Source organism: Patagioenas fasciata, chromosome 23 (assembly GCF_037038585.1).
Source record: "Patagioenas fasciata isolate bPatFas1 chromosome 23, bPatFas1.hap1, whole genome shotgun sequence".
Classification (NCBI taxonomy): Eukaryota; Metazoa; Chordata; class Aves; order Columbiformes; family Columbidae; genus Patagioenas; species Patagioenas fasciata.
In genome coordinates this window covers 4,804,717-4,820,757 of record NC_092542.1, presented here as the reverse complement: position 1 = coordinate 4,820,757, position 16,041 = coordinate 4,804,717, and the positions used below count along the sequence as shown (strand labels likewise).

The 16,041-nt window shown below is 57.4% G+C and overlaps 3 protein-coding genes across 3 annotated transcripts; 1 reads left to right on the top strand and 2 right to left on the bottom strand.

Moving 5' to 3' along the window:
• Positions 1-6: 6 nt before the first annotated feature.
• CASP9 (caspase 9) lies at positions 7-5,749 on the top strand. The gene is made up of 10 exons (XM_065855117.2): positions 7-161; positions 905-1,124; positions 1,625-1,705; positions 1,895-1,926; positions 2,505-2,681; positions 2,798-2,887; positions 3,548-3,695; positions 3,994-4,173; positions 4,287-4,396; positions 5,253-5,749. The coding sequence occupies exons 1-10, from the start codon at positions 30-32 to the stop codon at positions 5,343-5,345; spliced, it is 1,263 nt and encodes a 420-aa protein (XP_065711189.2). The 5' UTR covers positions 7-29; the 3' UTR covers positions 5,346-5,749.
• A 1,642-nt stretch (positions 5,750-7,391) lies between these two features.
• CTRC (chymotrypsin C) lies at positions 7,392-9,414 on the bottom strand. The gene is made up of 7 exons (XM_065855474.2): positions 9,375-9,414; positions 9,195-9,286; positions 9,012-9,109; positions 8,797-8,922; positions 8,030-8,166; positions 7,808-7,953; positions 7,392-7,640 (listed from the first exon to the last, which is right to left on the bottom strand). The coding sequence occupies exons 1-7, from the start codon at positions 9,412-9,414 to the stop codon at positions 7,392-7,394; spliced, it is 888 nt and encodes a 295-aa protein (XP_065711546.1).
• A 639-nt stretch (positions 9,415-10,053) lies between these two features.
• EFHD2 (EF-hand domain family member D2) lies at positions 10,054-15,117 on the bottom strand. The gene is made up of 4 exons (XM_065855179.2): positions 14,908-15,117; positions 11,910-12,057; positions 11,234-11,368; positions 10,054-11,072 (listed from the first exon to the last, which is right to left on the bottom strand). Exons 1-4 carry the CDS (start codon positions 15,102-15,104, stop codon positions 10,938-10,940), a joined length of 615 nt encoding a protein of 204 aa, XP_065711251.2. The 5' UTR covers positions 15,105-15,117; the 3' UTR covers positions 10,054-10,937.
• Between the last annotated feature and the right edge of the window lie 924 nt (positions 15,118-16,041).

The window sequence follows — 16,041 nt, the reverse complement described above, 5'->3', positions numbered from 1 at the left end:
CGGGGCGCCGCTTCCGGTGCGCGGCGGCCATGGAGGAGGCGCAGCGGCGGGCGCTGCGGCGGGGGCGGGCGCGGCTGGTGGCGGCGCTGCGGGTGGCGCCGCTCTGGGAGCCGCTGGAGCGGCGCGGCCTCTTCACCCGGCCCATGGTGGAGGAGATGCAGGTGGGACGGTGCCCCGGGTGACCCTCAGCGTCTGCGGGAGGGCCCTGTGTCTGCTCAGCCTCGGTGACGGGTTTGGGGGATGGCGTCTGCGTCCCGTGGACAAGGCCCTGTGTCCCTGACCCCGGTGACAGGCCCAAGGGAAAGGCCCCATGTCCCCCTCAGACCCTGTGACAGGCCCAGAGGAGGCCCTTGTGTCCACTCAGCCTGAGGGAGGCCCCTGTGTACACTCACCCTGGTGACAGGCCTAGGGGGTGGCCCTCGTCCCCCCTCACCCCAGTCCCTGCAAACAGAGGCATAAGACCCCCCCATCTCCTTGTCACTTCTTGTCCCCTACCCCAGCTGGTGCCAGCCATGGGGTTTCTCCTGGGGTCCCCAACCTGGTGACAGACTTAAGGGGTCTCTGTGACTGCTGGCAGGCCTGGAGGTGTTTTACCTTGTCCCACGCACTGATGATGGGCCAAAGGATGCCCGTTTGGCCCCTGGGGACCCTCCTCCTTGTCCACTTGAGCCATTTTGTGGGCTGCAGCTGCCTGTCCCAGTGGAGGCTCCTGGGCTGTGTGCCTGGAGGGTGTCAGCTCCTGGGTGTCCCTGTGACTGCATCTCAGTGCCCTTCACCCTGTGTAGACATTTTCAGCACAGATCCCTGTGTTTCCCCTCACTGGGTGCCAACGGGAAGGGCTGGGCAGACGGAACACCTGGGCTGGGAGTGAACGCACCTTATCCTGGGCTTTTCTCCTCCACAGAGTGCCGGCAGCCGAGGAGACCAAGCGCGGCAGCTGGTCATCGACCTGGAGACTCGAGGGAAACGGGCTTTTCCTCTGTTCCTCTCAATCCTGCGGGACACCGGGCAGGGCGACCTTGCGGACATGCTGATGGAGGAGTGTGGACACCTTCCAGCGCCGCCACGGCTGGGGGACCTGAGGCCGGTCGAGCTGGACCTGCATGGAGGAAAACATAATAAAAGTAAGTACTGAGGGGGCAGTTAATTTGGGGCAAACAGCAGCTCTGGGGGTAGCAGCAGGGATCCCTCTCACCATCTGTGAAATCATGGTTTTTGTTATTTTGGAGTGTGGCTCTTACAGGTGACCATGCAGAGCTGTTGGGAGAACATTAGGCTTTGCAGCAGCAGAAGCTTTTAAGCTAAGACTAAGTGCAAGTGCCGTTAGGAGCTTCATACTCTATATTTTTGTACGCAACCTCTGCGGTACGTTGGTGAAAAATTGATTTTGCCACATCCTCGCCAGCTTGTGCTCTGCTCAGTGTGCGTGTGGATTCAGTTTCTGTGGTTGTTGGAGGAAGTTTAGTCTGACAGACCCTGAAAAGGGGAAAACAGACGCGATGTTGTCATGTTGCTGCAGCAGTCGGGTGTTGGTTTGGGTCCTTCTGAGGCCCCCAGGTTGGTTATTGTAGTGTGAAATTGGAATGGGGAGACGGTGAGACCCTGCTGTCCTGTGTTGTGACAGGTGTGAGCTTCCCTGGACGTCTGTCTGTCCCGGTCCAAGCTGAAAGCGAAAGACCTCAAATGCCTCCCATGCCAGCCCAGGGTAAGCTGTGCCCAGGCTCTTCCAGAGAGACGGGGTGTGAAACGCTCATTTCCAGGGTGCGGTGGGGTAAGAAGAGGGAATTCCTACATGTCACTGATGCACAGGGCAGGATTGACATTAATTCCAGGAGGAACGGGTGTAACGTCTCATTATGGAGTGCAAAGATTAAATACTGTGTCTCTGTTGTAGGTTCAGCTGTTGACAAGAGGAACCGTGACCTGGTAAGTGTTTGGTTGGACCGAAAGTGGTTTCCAGCGAAGGCTCACACAGCTGGAATTTGCTGGGACAGCTGGGATTTGCTTCTTATGATCTGAGCAATCGCTGCAAGGCTGACGCTGATCTAATGGGGCTGACGAGCTCACAGGAGATCAGTCATTATCCAGCTTCTCCTTAGGGTGACCGTAGCTATACCACAACCAACATATAGAGCTAAAGGTTGTGCAGAAACAGTTTCAGTGTTAAAGCTAAGTCTCTAGGAGATTTATCTGCCCATTCTTTTGGCTCCTTATGTGGCCTCTCGTGGTGTGGTTTGGGGATGTTGCCTAAAAGCCTCCTGGAAGCTTCAGCTTGCTATCGGAGGTGCTGCAGGTAAAGAAGCAGGTGGTTTTCTGCAAAGGCAGTCCCTGTTTTGGCAGGGTTTTCCCAACATGCATGTGGAGAGCAGATGCTTTTATGCATCCCCAGCCCTGGAGAAATGGAAAAGCTGTGAAGCAAGTTACTCTCAGAACTCCCATTCTCACTGGATTAGCCAGCAAGCACTCTGAGTAGGAGGGGTTTTAATCGTGACGTGTGCTGTCAGGTTTATGAGCTGAAATCAGACCCGTGTGGCCGCTGCCTGATCCTCAACAACGTCAACTTCAGTCGAGACTCGGATCTGTCGACCCGAGACGGCTCTGACGTGGACTGCGAGAAGCTGGAGAAGCGTTTCAAGGCTTTGAGCTTTGATGTCCTGACTCGGCGGGATCTCGCAGCTCAGGTGACACCGGTCGTGTCCAACTGATGTGAGGGACAAGAGAATCAGAGAATTGTTATGTTTGGGAAAGAACCTCAAGATTGTGATGTGAAAAACTTTTTGTGACATTTTCCATCTAGAAAATGGTTTTGGAGCTGCAGGAGCTGGCGCGGCAGGACCACAGCGCCCTGGACTGCTGCGTGGTGGTGATCCTTTCCCATGGGTGTCAGGTGGGTTCATCGCATCTCTCCCTTAGCTCATTAGCCAAGATTACCTGCGTGGGAAGGGGTTAATTCCCTGTGCTGCGGTCTCACAGAGAATGGGAGGGAAATTTTGGTCCTGAGCGATCTGATGGCTGTTCTCAGCATGTTGCAGGGGCTTACACTCTCGTATCTGGGTTGAAGAAAACAGGAGCTTCTCCAGTGTTGCCTGTGGAGAAGTGTTCTCCATTTTGGGGTGTATAATTCAGAACCGAACAATGGGCACAGAGCAGAGGCCATGCTGACCGTAATACCATGGTCGCTGGGTCTTTCCTGTTTCTCCAGCTCTGATGAGGGAGATACTATTAAAAGTAAAGGCTGTTTATCACAATCAGAGGCCTCAAAGAATGAGGAGAGCAGTTTTTAGGGAAATGGTGTCTGTTACCTGCCCATTGTCCCGGAGGATGAAGAACCCCATGGCTAGAGGAGGCAGGATAGGAGTTGGATAAAAGGAGGAGTTGGATTGTTGGGATTTAGGGTGTTTCAAGTGTCTCCTGGGCATCCCTTCACCTTGATGCATTTGCACAAACAAGAGGAAATGAGATTTGTTCTGGTAACTTCAGGCTACAAAGCACCCCCGGGACTGGCCTCACCTCCTGCCTGACTAGCTCCTGGATTTTCCTCTTGCAGACGAGCCATATTCAGTTTCCCGGAGGCGTTTACGGAACAGATGGAAAAGCCATTCCCGTAGAAAAGATTGTGAACTATTTCAATGGGTCCCATTGCCCGAGTTTGAGAGGAAAACCCAAACTCTTCTTCATCCAGGCCTGTGGTGGAGGTGAATCTTTGTTTTGGCTCCCGTAGGGAATTGGCTCTTGGGTGTAAGGCTTCAGAGATGTGGTTAGGCTTTGATTTCTTGTTCCTTTTGTGTCCATCACGTGTTTCTCCAGCTGTCTTCTCTTTCTCTTGGCCACATGTTCATATTGCTCGCGTGGGCTGAGTCCAGCGGCTCAGGCATGAGCCTCTTGTAGAAGGACAGTTCTGATTTGTGTGCGCTGGAGTGGTTTTTCTGCACAGCAGGTAGATGCAGGATGGAAGATGAATTTCAGAGATTGTCTCCTTGCTGCTTTTTGCAGAACAAAGAGATCGAGGCTTTGTCGTGCATGGTGATTCACCCGGTGACGAAGCTCCCGGAGGTTCTTTAGAGTCAGATGCGACTCCTTTTCAGACTCCAGCAGGTAATGTGGACCAGCCGGATGCCGTTGCCAGTCTGCCCACGCCCAGCGACATCTTGGTCTCCTACTCAACTTTCCCAGGTGAGATAAACCGCACAAATCCCAACAGAGGAATTAGCCCAAAAGTGGGAGCTTCATGGCCAAAGTTTGGGCTGAGTGGCTTTAGCAGTGACCTTCTCACTCTTCCTCTGAAGGTTTTGTCTCCTGGAGGGACGTGTCGAGTGGCTCATGGTACGTGGAGACGCTGGACAGCGTGCTGGAGCAATACGCCCGTTCCGAAGATCTGCTGAACATGTTACTACGGGTAAATGTCTTATTTTTTTCCTGCTTTGCATAGCCATGAAAGTGATGCAGGAAATAATCAGAGCTGCAGTTGGTCAGGGCATGGAGCCTACACTTAAAAAACGAATGAGGATGTGGAACATTCAGTTTACAGGTTGGCTAATTGAAGGTACTGTGGAGAGGTCTAATTAATAAGAAAGTGTCTGGCATTAACCTGCCAAAAATCTCTTTGAGGTTTCTCTAATGAGAAATAGTTCTGAAAATTCAGCCTTTAATCTTTACCAAGGAAGCTTCTAAAAAAATCACCCTAGACCAAAGCATAGTTTGTCCGATACCCAAAGTGTGGGACAAGCGCTGGTGCTTCCAGACACTTTGTTGTTCTCCGTGAGTGGGAGAAAAGTCTTTTGTGGAGGTGGTGGGGGAGAAAGAACCTACTCTTTGTTGTTTTCCTGGTGTCACGGTACTTCCTCGGCACGTGGTGGCACAGAAGCTGTTGATTTCAAGGGAGTAGCATGAGACCCTCTCCGTCAGCTGGCATTGAGTGCGAGGGCAGAGACCTTGGGGAAATAACAGGAATATCTGGAAGAAAATGGGTGGGAAGGGAATTTGCTTTGAAGTAAACACCTGAAGGAGCTGGGGGTTATGCTGAGAAGCACCAGCTGGAGGCAGCGGTGGCTGGTACAGCCCTGGTTTCTTGAAGGGATGTTTTTCCTCAAGTTCCCCTTGTGTATGCCAGCAAAAAATGTCTCATTTTAGGAGACCTCCCTGCTCTCCCATCCCACAGTCCAGTTCCCCATCCTCACCGCGCTCCCTGCAAGATGTCACACCCCATCCTGGAAAAGTGCCCTGCTCCTCAGCTGCTGTGCTTGTGTTCTCAGGTGGCAAACGCCGTCTCTGCCAAGGGGAGGTACAAGCAGATCCCAGGATGTTTCAACTTCCTCCGTAAAAAGTTCTTCTTCAGGTGCAAATGACCTGCGGGCTCCGAGGTCCTGTCAAGAACCAGAGTTACTTCCCTGTGGCCGGATGAAATCTGCGCCCATCGTGACTCGGCATCGACGTTGCCAGGGGCTTTTGTCCGTCAAGATGTTTGTCTTGAGCAATGTAAAGCTGTGAGAGCTGTCCTTGCTGGGAAACACAGATAAAAAATGGGAAATGTTAGTGATGGAGCAGGGATATATGAGAGAAGCCCCGTTTGCTGGGGCTCATGCCAGCCTGGAGCCTCTGTTCAGCTTCCAAGTAAAATATCATGGTGATCATGGTGTTTGTGTCCTTTGCTGGCCCAGATGGATGGAATCAAGGCCTAGTGCTTGAGTGGAGTGGTATGATTTTTTTAATCAATATTTTTAATTTTCAATAAAATGCATTGAAAAAGGAAAAAAAATCTTTTGTGTTGTATTCCCTCTTCCAATCCGTCTGCTGAATGCCATTTCGGCATCTCCCGAAGACATCTTTGAAACGGGAAGAGCAAGAAAAACCTTACCTGAGTTATTTTTTAGCCTCCTGCTGTTCCTGGTACCATTGCCACTGCAGTTGTGCCAACATAGAGAGGAGGCAGCTCTTGTCCTTTCAAGGAGTTGACATTGAACAGGAGTTATAGCAGGTACCTGATATCCTTTGGATATCAGAGCTGAGTTAAAGCGCTCACCATGATCGTTAAGATGACACAGTAGAAATGTGATAGCGGAATATGGAAAACAAAACAGGTTCTAGGTACCGCCTGCCTTTGTCCTCTTGGAGGACAATCCCAAGGTCCTGCAGCTGCGCCTGTCACAGGTGCGAGTGGGGTTTATTCTGCGTTTCATCCCTGTCCCCTCCCCGTCGTGGCACCGAGCTCCCTGTCCCCTCAGGACAGCTGGCAGTGCCGGTCACAGCCGCAGCGCGATGCCAGGAGCGGGGCTGGCACGGGACCGGTGCCACCTTTGCTGGGGTACACGTCACAGGGCGGCTGTGGGTCCCTACCAGGGTGGGAACCACTTTGTGTGCCCATCCTCGGTGCTGTGGGGTGCGGGTTCACTGTCACGGCATCTGTTTGGATGCTGGTGGTGCCCGTTACACCTGGGAAAGCCTGGGGGTGCACATGGGGTGCGAGGCCATGGGGTAGGTGGCTATGAGGGGTGTGCATGTGAGCTTTTGGGGGGCTTTTGCTTTGCTTTAATTGTTAGTTTAGTTTATATCTATGATTTGGAGCTACAGCCATTAATTTCACTTGGTTTCCCTCTGTTTTTGGCTTTCCTGGGGGAAGCAGGAGCCCCAGGGCTCACCTTGGCTCGCCACCAAGCATTCTTAGACCTACCTGGTGTCCCACATCACCCCAGAACCAACCAGCCCCACTGCAGACCCCCAGGGCACAGCCTCTCTCCCCGAGAAACACCAGCCAAGCCTGGGCATGGCTCCTCGTCACCTCCCTGCCCATGACTAGGGACAGATTGTGGGGTGGTCCCAAGAACCCCAACCAGCCCCACTGCGTGACCTGGGACCCCTCCTGAGCACAGAGGCTGTACCCTGATATAAAAATGAAGAACAGGGGCTGAGGGGAGACCTTCTGATCTCTGAACTGCCTGAAAGGAGCTTGGAGCCAGGGGGGTCGGGCTCTGCTCCCCAGGAACAAGCGCCAGGAGCAGAGGAAACGGCCTCAAGTTGCACCAGGGGAGGTTGAGGTTGGATCTGGGGAACAATTTCTTTCCAAAGGGCTGTGGGGCATTGGAACAGGCTGCCCAGGGCAGTGCTGGAGTCACCATCCCTGGAGGGTTGGACAGACGGACATGAGGTTCTCAGGACATGGGGCAGTGCCAGGGATGGGGAACGGTTGGAATCCACGATCTCAAGGGGCTTTTCCAACCCAAACAATCCTGTGATTCCATAACCAACACAGCTCCAGGAGTCCACCACCTGCTCCACCACGTGTGTCCCCCCCAAATAACCAGCACAACACACAAATGAGAGCAGCACTTGTGCCTTTATCGCAATCAAGATTTGTTGCATCACAAGCCACGTCCTTAGTTCGCGCTTATTTTCTGTCAACAACAAGACATAGGAGGGCTCAGGGTGAGACCCACAGCTGGGTAGACACTGGGACAACTGGGGGGGTTCTGGGGGACAAAGGAAGGGGCACCCACCTCGTTGATCCAGTCGATGAAGGAGGACACCCGTGTGAAGACTGTCGGCTTCCGCACCGTGTTGCAGCCCCAAGCAGAGCCAAAGCTGACGATGCCATCCACCTCCCAGATCCCGCCACGCTGGCAGTTCAGGGGACCACCCGAATCCCCCTGTCCGGACAGATGGACACTCAACACCCCCACAACGCACCCCCACCTCCTTCCTGCCCCCCACCACCATCCCTTCTCCTCCCACGGGGGTCACAGCGCCGCACCACCCACAAACAACCCACCCCCTTTCCCCTGTACCCCGACTTTGCCCAGGGACCCCCACTCACATTGCAGCCGCTCGTGACGCCATCGCCCCCTGCGCACACCATGTTGGGGAGGACGTAGTTGCCCCACCAGTTGCTCTGGGAGCAGATGTCGTAGTCCACCACGGGCAGCAGCGCCTGCTGCAGGACATCGGCCAAGGGCCCGTACGCTGCAACAACAGCCCCGTCTCACACCCTGCACCCCCAAACTGCCCCGGCTCCTCCCTGGGGAACCCCCCCGCTTACTCCAGAGGCGTCCCCAGCCGGTGACATAGCAGGGGTAGTCGTTCTCCAGGACCGAGCCGGCGGTAGGCAGGCAGGCGGGTTGGATGGTGTCACTCTCCTCCACCTCCTGTGCCAGCTTGATCAGTGCGATGTCATTGCTGCAGGGAGAGAAAAGTCTTATTGCAGCTTTTTTGTACTTAAAAGGGACCCATAAGAAAGATGGGGGCAGATTTTAGCAGGGCCTGTTGTGATAGGACAAGGGGTGATGGTTTTAAACTAAAGGAGGGGAGGTTCAGGCTGGACATGAGGAAGGAATTGTTGCTCTGAGGGTGGTGAGAGCCTGGTCTGGGTTGGCCAGAGAGGTGGTGGATGAACCATCCCTGGAGACATCCCAGGCCAGGCTGGACGGGGCTCTGAGCAACCTGAGCTGGTGAAGATGTCCCTGTCATGGCAGGGGGGGCACTGGGGGAGCTGGGAAGGTCCCTTCAACCCAAACCCTTCTGTGATTCTTTGTAGATGAGGTTCTTATGGATGTGGTTTAGAGGTGGACTTGGCAGCGTTTGGTTAATGGTTGGACTCAATGACCTGAAAGTTCTTTTCCAACCAAAACAATTCTATGATTCTACAATATTTGAAGGTCCCTTCATCCCAAACTATTCTATGATTCTATTCCATGAAAGCCAAGCTGACCTTGACCAAAGGACCCTGAGTCATGGGGACAGGTGACCCAAAGACACAGGGACCCCAGTTGTGATGCCCCCACCCATCCCCGACGTGTCCCATCCTACATAATGAGGTAGGAGTCCCATTTCTCATGCACAATGAATTTTTCCACACCGACGGTCACCGAGCCTGGCTCGTCCTCCTCCGACAGGACCTGCTTGCCCAGCAGCACGCGGTACGTCAGGCTAGAGCTGCCGGGGGGGAGGAAAGAGAGGGTGTCAGGCTCCCCAAATGTCTTGATTCCCCAATCCAGGTCCCCCCTCGGCACCCCAGCACCCACCTGACGCAGTGGGCGGCTGTCAGCACCCATCTGGGAGCGATGAGGGTCCCACCGCATGTGTGATGCCAAGACCCCGAGCGGCTGTACTGCAGCGAGATCTGTGACGGCGGAGGCACCGTGTCAAAGCTGGGGCGTCCCCTTCCCTGTCCCCCCCTCCCCATCCCCGTGTCCCCCATACCATACCTGCCATGGCCAGCTGTGGGCCAGGGCGTCTTCGCCACCCACCACCCGGTGGCTCAGCTGCGGCGGCACAGCCGGCTGCCCGCATCCATAGGCTGTGTGACACCCCAAGGGACCTCAGCATCCACCCGTGATGGGGTCCCGGCCACCCCACCCTGTCCCCTCCCTGCCACCTGCACCCACCGTAGCCCAGCAGCACAGTGAGACACACGGCACCCAGCATGGTTGTGCTGTCACAGGGTGTTTTTGGGGGGTCACCTGCCTTCTTATAGTACCTGCCACCACTGGGGACCTTGGCATTGTCCCTCCTGCCACCATCTGGCTGGTGTCACACGCCCAGGGGGGCCTGGGGGTTCCCGGAGCCACCCTTGTCATACCACATTTCCCCATCCTGCCTGGGAATGGCCACATCTGCCCTTCCTGCGCCTGCATCGTGTCACCGCAGTGTGACACGGACAGGTGCCACCAACCTGCTGACAGGAAAGGTCCCTCTGGGGGGTCAGCTGGCAGGCAGCCCCCCCCAGCTGGCCTTGTGTGCCCAGCAGCCCCCCTTGCACTCCAACCCAAAATACCAGTCACCCCAGGACATGTCCCCCTCACCCCTACGGGGACAAGGTCCCCTTATCGCAGCTCCAAGGTGACGCGCTTCATGGGCACAGGCGCAGATGCCAGCGGGGACACAGAAGACCTTTTAATAACACCACATCCCCCACACCTGGATCAGGCCCCGCTGCTTCCCACGCTCGTGTCCCCACACCCAAAGGTGACCACAGTTGGTCCCCGTGCCCCAGAGGTCACTGTCACCCCTCCAGACATGAACCCGCCACGGCTGCACCTCAGCCCCTGCACAGACAACCAGCACTCTTACGAAAGATAATATTTATTTGGGATTAAAATTAAAAAAATCATAACACTCCCCCGCCCCATACCACCCCTCTGGGGACACCGCAGGACAGACAGACGCCTCTGCACAGCCACCCGCACACACAGGAGCCCCAACCGACCGATGGGAACCGCTCGTGCCTACAACACTTGCCCTCCTGGGCAGAAGACAACACGGAAAAGAACATAAAACAGCTTGGCGAGCCTTTCTGTACGGCTTTTACCACAAAAGAAATAAAGATACAGGCAGATGGGTGCAGCGCTGCATGTCAGCGGGGGGGCTGCCACTCCTGAGCATCACACACGGACCTTGGCACAGACACACGGACCCTGGCACAGACACACAGACACGGCACCGCGACGTGGGTGTCACCACGCTCCCCCCCAGCTTTCGGCACATGGCATCGAGGAGGGGACACCGTGATCCCCAGCAGCAATACCAATAAGCAATAAGCCAGCGCAGCCACCGCGACACCCGCCCGGACAAGCCCCCCCATCCGGCAAACCTGACAGTGCATGCACAACACAGGACAACGTGGGGACAGGTGTCCCCTGCACGGCACCCCCAGGGACACCACAGCCCCTGGTATGGCTGAGGGCAGGGGAGAGGGCGCTGCTGCCCGTTGGGGATGGAGCAGCTCGGCGGGGGACATGAACAACACCTACAGACACCACAGTAAGGGGACAGGGGGACAGGGCCACCTTGGCGCTGCGTCCAGCCTGGACCAGGAGCCCACTGGTGGCCCGGCCATTGGGGGTCACAGGTGACACGTAGCTGGGATGTCACTCCCAGCATGTGGCACACGCAGCGTTCCTGTCCCAGGCACCACAGACCAGTCCTGCCCGGCCCCCCACCGCCCCCCATCACTGCTTGAAGGTGGATTGCAGCTCCTTGAACGCCGCCTTCCTCTGCTTCAGCTCCTCCGCCTGCTTCTTCTTCTCCTCCTGCTCCGCCTTGATCTCCTCCTCGAAGCGGCTGGCGTCGTGGATGGCTTGTACCTGTGGATGGTGACACGTCTGGCTGGGTCCCCTGTGACCCCCGCAGAGCCCTGCTGCCCACCAAAACATCTCCATCTCCCACCCACCATTCCAGCATCACCGTACCACTGTGCATCACTGTCCCACATTGAGACCTCTCGCGTGCTCAGCATTTGCCTCACCTTGGCCTCAAAGAAGTTCTTGGCACCTTTCACCCCCTCCGTGGAGACGTCGATCTCAGAGAGCCGGGCCAGGGCGTGCAGTCCGCTGTCCTCCTGCAGCTCACCCGCCGCCGCCTTGCGGAAAATCAGCAAGAACTGGGAGGGGAGACGTTGGCATCAGCTCTCCTGAGACCTCAAAGCCACCAAAGCTCCCTCCCCATCTTAGAATCCCAGAATCATTTTGGTTGGAAAAGCCCCTCAAGATCATCGAGTCCAACTGTTCCCCACCCCTGTCCCTGCCCCATGTCCTGAGAACCTCGTGTCCGTCTGTCCAACCCTCCAGGGATGGTGACTCCAGCACTGCCCTGGGCAGCCTGTTCCAATGCCCCACAGCCCTTTGGGGAAGAAATTGTTCCCAGATCCAACCTCAACCTCCCCTGGTGCAACTCGAGGCCGTTTCCTCTGCTCCTGGCGCTTGTTCCTGGGGAGCAGAGCCCGACCCCCCTGGCTCCAAGCTCCTTTCAGGCAGTTCAGAGATCAGAAGGTCTCCCCTCAGCTCCTGTTCTCCAGCTGAACCCCCCAGGTCCCTCAGCCACTCCCATCACACTTGTGCTTCATCTTACCTCCAGCCCAGCCTGGCACTGGCCACAGGGGTACCATTGCCATCTGCCACCACAGAGACCACCCAGCCCCTCACCTCCCGAAAGCTGAGCTTGCTGTCCAGGTCTTCATCCACTTCCTTGATCATGTTCTTCAGGCCCAGGTGTGTCTGTGGTGCCCCCAGCTTCTCCATCATCAGCTTCAGCTCCATCAGGTCAATGAAGCCGTCCTTGCCTGCGTCGTACCTGTGGGATGGAGACATGGGTCTGTCAAATATTGGGCAGCTGGCCAAACCACAGGAAGCTGCTGGTGAACCGCTAACAGTCCCCCAGAGCATCATCCCAAATTGTTTCAGCTTCCGTGCGGCACTTGGCAGGAAAAAATCCCCGGGATGCTGCCAAACCTGCTGCTGGCTCCCTGTGCCAGGAGCCCAAGCATGAGCTCCCCTTGGCTGCTACAAGGGATAACGGCCCACAGTGCTGCACCCACCCCTTGCGTGCATCACCCCATGGTCACAAGCCACCTTCCTCCTGGTTCCCAGGGGTTTGGCACCCCCTGCCCATTTCATAGAATCATAGAACAATTTGGGTTTGAAGGGAAGTTCCCAGCTCCCCCAGTGCCCCCCCTGCCATGAGCAGGGACATCTTCACCAGCTCAGGTTGCTCAGAGCCCCGTCCAGCCTGGCCTGGGATGTCTCCAGGGATGGTTCATCCACCACCTCTCCGGCCAACCTGGGCCAGGCTCTCACCACCCTCAGGAGCAACAATCCCTTCCTCATGTCCAGCCTGACTGGGGGGACCATGAGCCCACCCCGCGCTGCCACCATCTCCTACTCCCTATGCCACCTCCAGGTGACTTTTATCTCCTACCCACAGCCCCTTGTCATCCATGCTCCAGCCCTGGCCACATACTGGGGTTTGGCCAAGCAATCTGAAGCAATGCAGAATTACACAAGCAGCTCCCCAGCTGTGCGCATCCAGAACAGACTCTATTTTTTGGGGTGACTTGCCTTTCCTACGCCTGCAGGCGCTGCAGCAGCCAGGCAGAGCAGCACGCTCGCCGCGCTGCAGGTCCATGACTCATTTGTACCTTCTCTGCTGTGGTCGGCTCCGTCCGTGTCGCAAACGGCACCTTCCTGCTCTCCCACGCTGCCCCGAAATAGGGCTGGCCCTACTCAGCTCTGCCTGCCACCCCAGGAACTAAGCTGGGGGAGCAAACCCCACGTGTTTTCTGTCTCCAGACCCCTCTCAGACCATCACACAGAGTTTCTCTGCATGGGGCATGTTTGCTGCTGCCTCGTCCCATGCAAGCCGTACCCCAACTGCAGGGCATCTCCTCGCTCTCATTCCCCTCCTCTTTGATTTTTGGGATACAGACATCCCTTTGCTTCTCCCATGGATGTTCCCAAAGAGTAACATCTCCCCTCCACCAAGAAAAAACCCTTTCCACATATTGCTTTACACTGTACAGCCAGATTGTCACACCAGGACAGGGTCTCACTTGACAGCATCCTTTCCTTGGGAGACCCCCCCGGCTCCCAGACCCCCAGGGGCCGCCTCCAGGGAGCGTGTGCAGCCCCAGCGCTGCTCCTTTTGCTGCAGCACGATGCTGTGAGTGTCAGAGCAAACACGTCTGCTTCGCCCACCCGGCTCCCCCGTCTGCGCGGCGCCGGCCAGACTCCCGCCACACAACGCTCCCCCCAGCACCGCCATCTGCACCACAGCCAGACCACCTGCGGCCAGGGCCACCGTCACCAGGAGACGATGCTCTGCCCCTGGGGACCCCAAATATGGTGTCCCCCCTGCTACGGGCTCCCTTCCGCTACGGTCCACGAGACTGCCAGCAGCAACCTGCGCACCTTGCTGCCACAGACATGTAAGGGGGTGACGGCCCTCTGGGAAGAAGTGGGGAACGGGGGGCTCCTCACACTGCTAGGGATGCTGGGAGGGCATAGTATCACAGAATAGAACAGTTTGGGTTTGAAGGGACATCCCAAGCTCCCCCAGTGCCACCCCTGCCATGAGCAGGGACATCTTCACCAGCTCAGGTTGCTCAGAGCCCCGTCCAGCCTGGTCTGGGATGTCTCCAGGGATGGTTCATCCACCACCTCTCTGGCCAACCTGGGACAGGATCTCACCACCCTCAGGAGCAACAATTCCTTCCTCATGTCATGCCTGCACCCCAAACAGCCCCCCAGCCTTGTGCTTTGGAATTTGCTGCCTTCATCCCCTCCGTTTTCCCCAGCACTTGGCCATGCTCGAGCAAACCACGGAACACAGACATCCCCACGGCGGAGCTGGCCAGGGCGAGGGGCAGCAGTGACGCTGCAGCCAAGCCTTTGCCTTTGCCTGCACCGTCTCCCTGCAGCCGCTGCTTCCATCCATGCCACCAGCACAAAGCGCCCAACGCTCTGCAGGGATGCTCCGGGCCGTCCCACTCGTCCCCAGCTACTCACGCGCATCTTGGCGTGATCGTGGTCGGAACCAGCCTGATTCCTCTCTCTCTCCCCCCCTGGAAATTTCCAGGGCTCAATGCTTGCTGGCCCAGCTTTTCCCTCGGGGGCCGGGGGGCTGAGCTCGCAGAGTCACGCTGCACTGTGCGTGGTGGCACGCAGCACAGCCAGGGATGCTGGGGACACACCACAGCCCTGGGGGGCTGCTGGAGAAATAGGGGCTCCTCGGTGCTGCAGTGGGGGGAGAACACGGGGGTCCCTCGCGTTATCCTCCAGCCCCCTTCCCCAGCCTCGGCACAAGGGTCCTTCCTCTCAAGAGGAGCAGGGGGGTCCCTTTTGCAAGGATTTGAGGGTGTGCAGGGGTCTCTCCTGCAAGGAGCTGCGGGGAAAGTGTCCCCAGCATCCTTCCTGCAAGGTGCTGGGGTGGGGGGGGGAAAGTCCCTGGGATCCCTCCTGCAAGGAGCCTGGGGGTCCCTCTCCTGCAAGGGAGTCTCTGGCATCCCTCCTGCAAGAAGCTGGGGTGCCTGGGGCCCCCCTCCTGCAGAGATTTGGGGGTCCCCTCCTGCAGGGAGCCGGGATGCCGTGGGCCCCCCCAGCCGGGACCTGTCGATGCCACCCCCCATCCATCCCCGTCCGCACTCACTGTCGGAAGAGCCGCTCCATGTCGCGGAGCTGTCTCCGGGAGAACTCGCGGAACTCCCCGGCGGGGCTAAAGACGCGGCGGCCGCCACCTCCGGGCGAACCTTCGTTCCCCACTCGCCCCAGCGGGCTGCCCGGTCCCGGTCCCGGCTCCGGTGCCCGGCCCCGCCGCCCCGCCAGCTCCTCCGCCGCCGCCGCCATGCTGCCCGGATGGCCGCTCCGCCCCGCTCCGCCCCGCTCCGCCCCGCCGGCGGGGGCGGCCCCGGGGCCGGGCTGCAGCCCCCCTGCCCGGGATGCTCCTGGCCCAGGGGGATCCGGGCTGCAGCCCCGCACTGTGCCCACCCTCTCCCGGGGGGGTCCAGCTACCCCCGCTCCGTATCAGCCCCGCCCTGTGTCCCCATCACCGGCTCTGCGGGGGTCCCGGTCGCATCCAGGCGTGGGATCGCTCGGGGATGCAGTTGCGAGTCCTTAAGATCAAGGGAGGAGATGGGGCTTCTGCAGCCCCAGGTGCACCTACAGCCACCTGCGCACCTTCCAGCTCCATCCATCAGGATCGGGGCTTTGGCAAGGGTGAGATTTGTATGATAATCATAGAATCGTAGAACAGTTTGCATTGAAGGGACCTTCCCAGCTCCCCCAGTGCCACCCCTGCCATGAGCAGGGACATCTTCACCAGCTCAGGTTGCTCGGAGCCCCGTCCAGCCTGGCCTGGGATGTCTCCAGGGATGGTTCATCCACCACCTCTCTCTGCCCAACCTGGGCCAGGCTCTCACCACCCTCAGGGCCAACAATTCCTTCCTCATGTCCGGCCTGAATCTCCCTCCTTTAGTTTAAAACCATCACCCCTTGTCCTATCACAACATGCCCTGCTCAAAAGTCTGTCCCCATCTTTCTTATCAGCCCCTTTTAAGTACTGAAAGGCCACAATAAGGTCTCCCTGGAGCCTTGTCCAGGTGGAACATCATATAGCTCAGCCCAAAACCACCAGATAAACACACAGAAGATGCCCACAGCATGGACAGACAGGCTCACAGCACAATGTTCAACTTACGCAAACATGCAAGGCCATGCTTTGCCCCTAAACAAGCCCAGGGCAGTGCACAGATGGAAAACCAGATAATCAATAACCAGAGCCCTG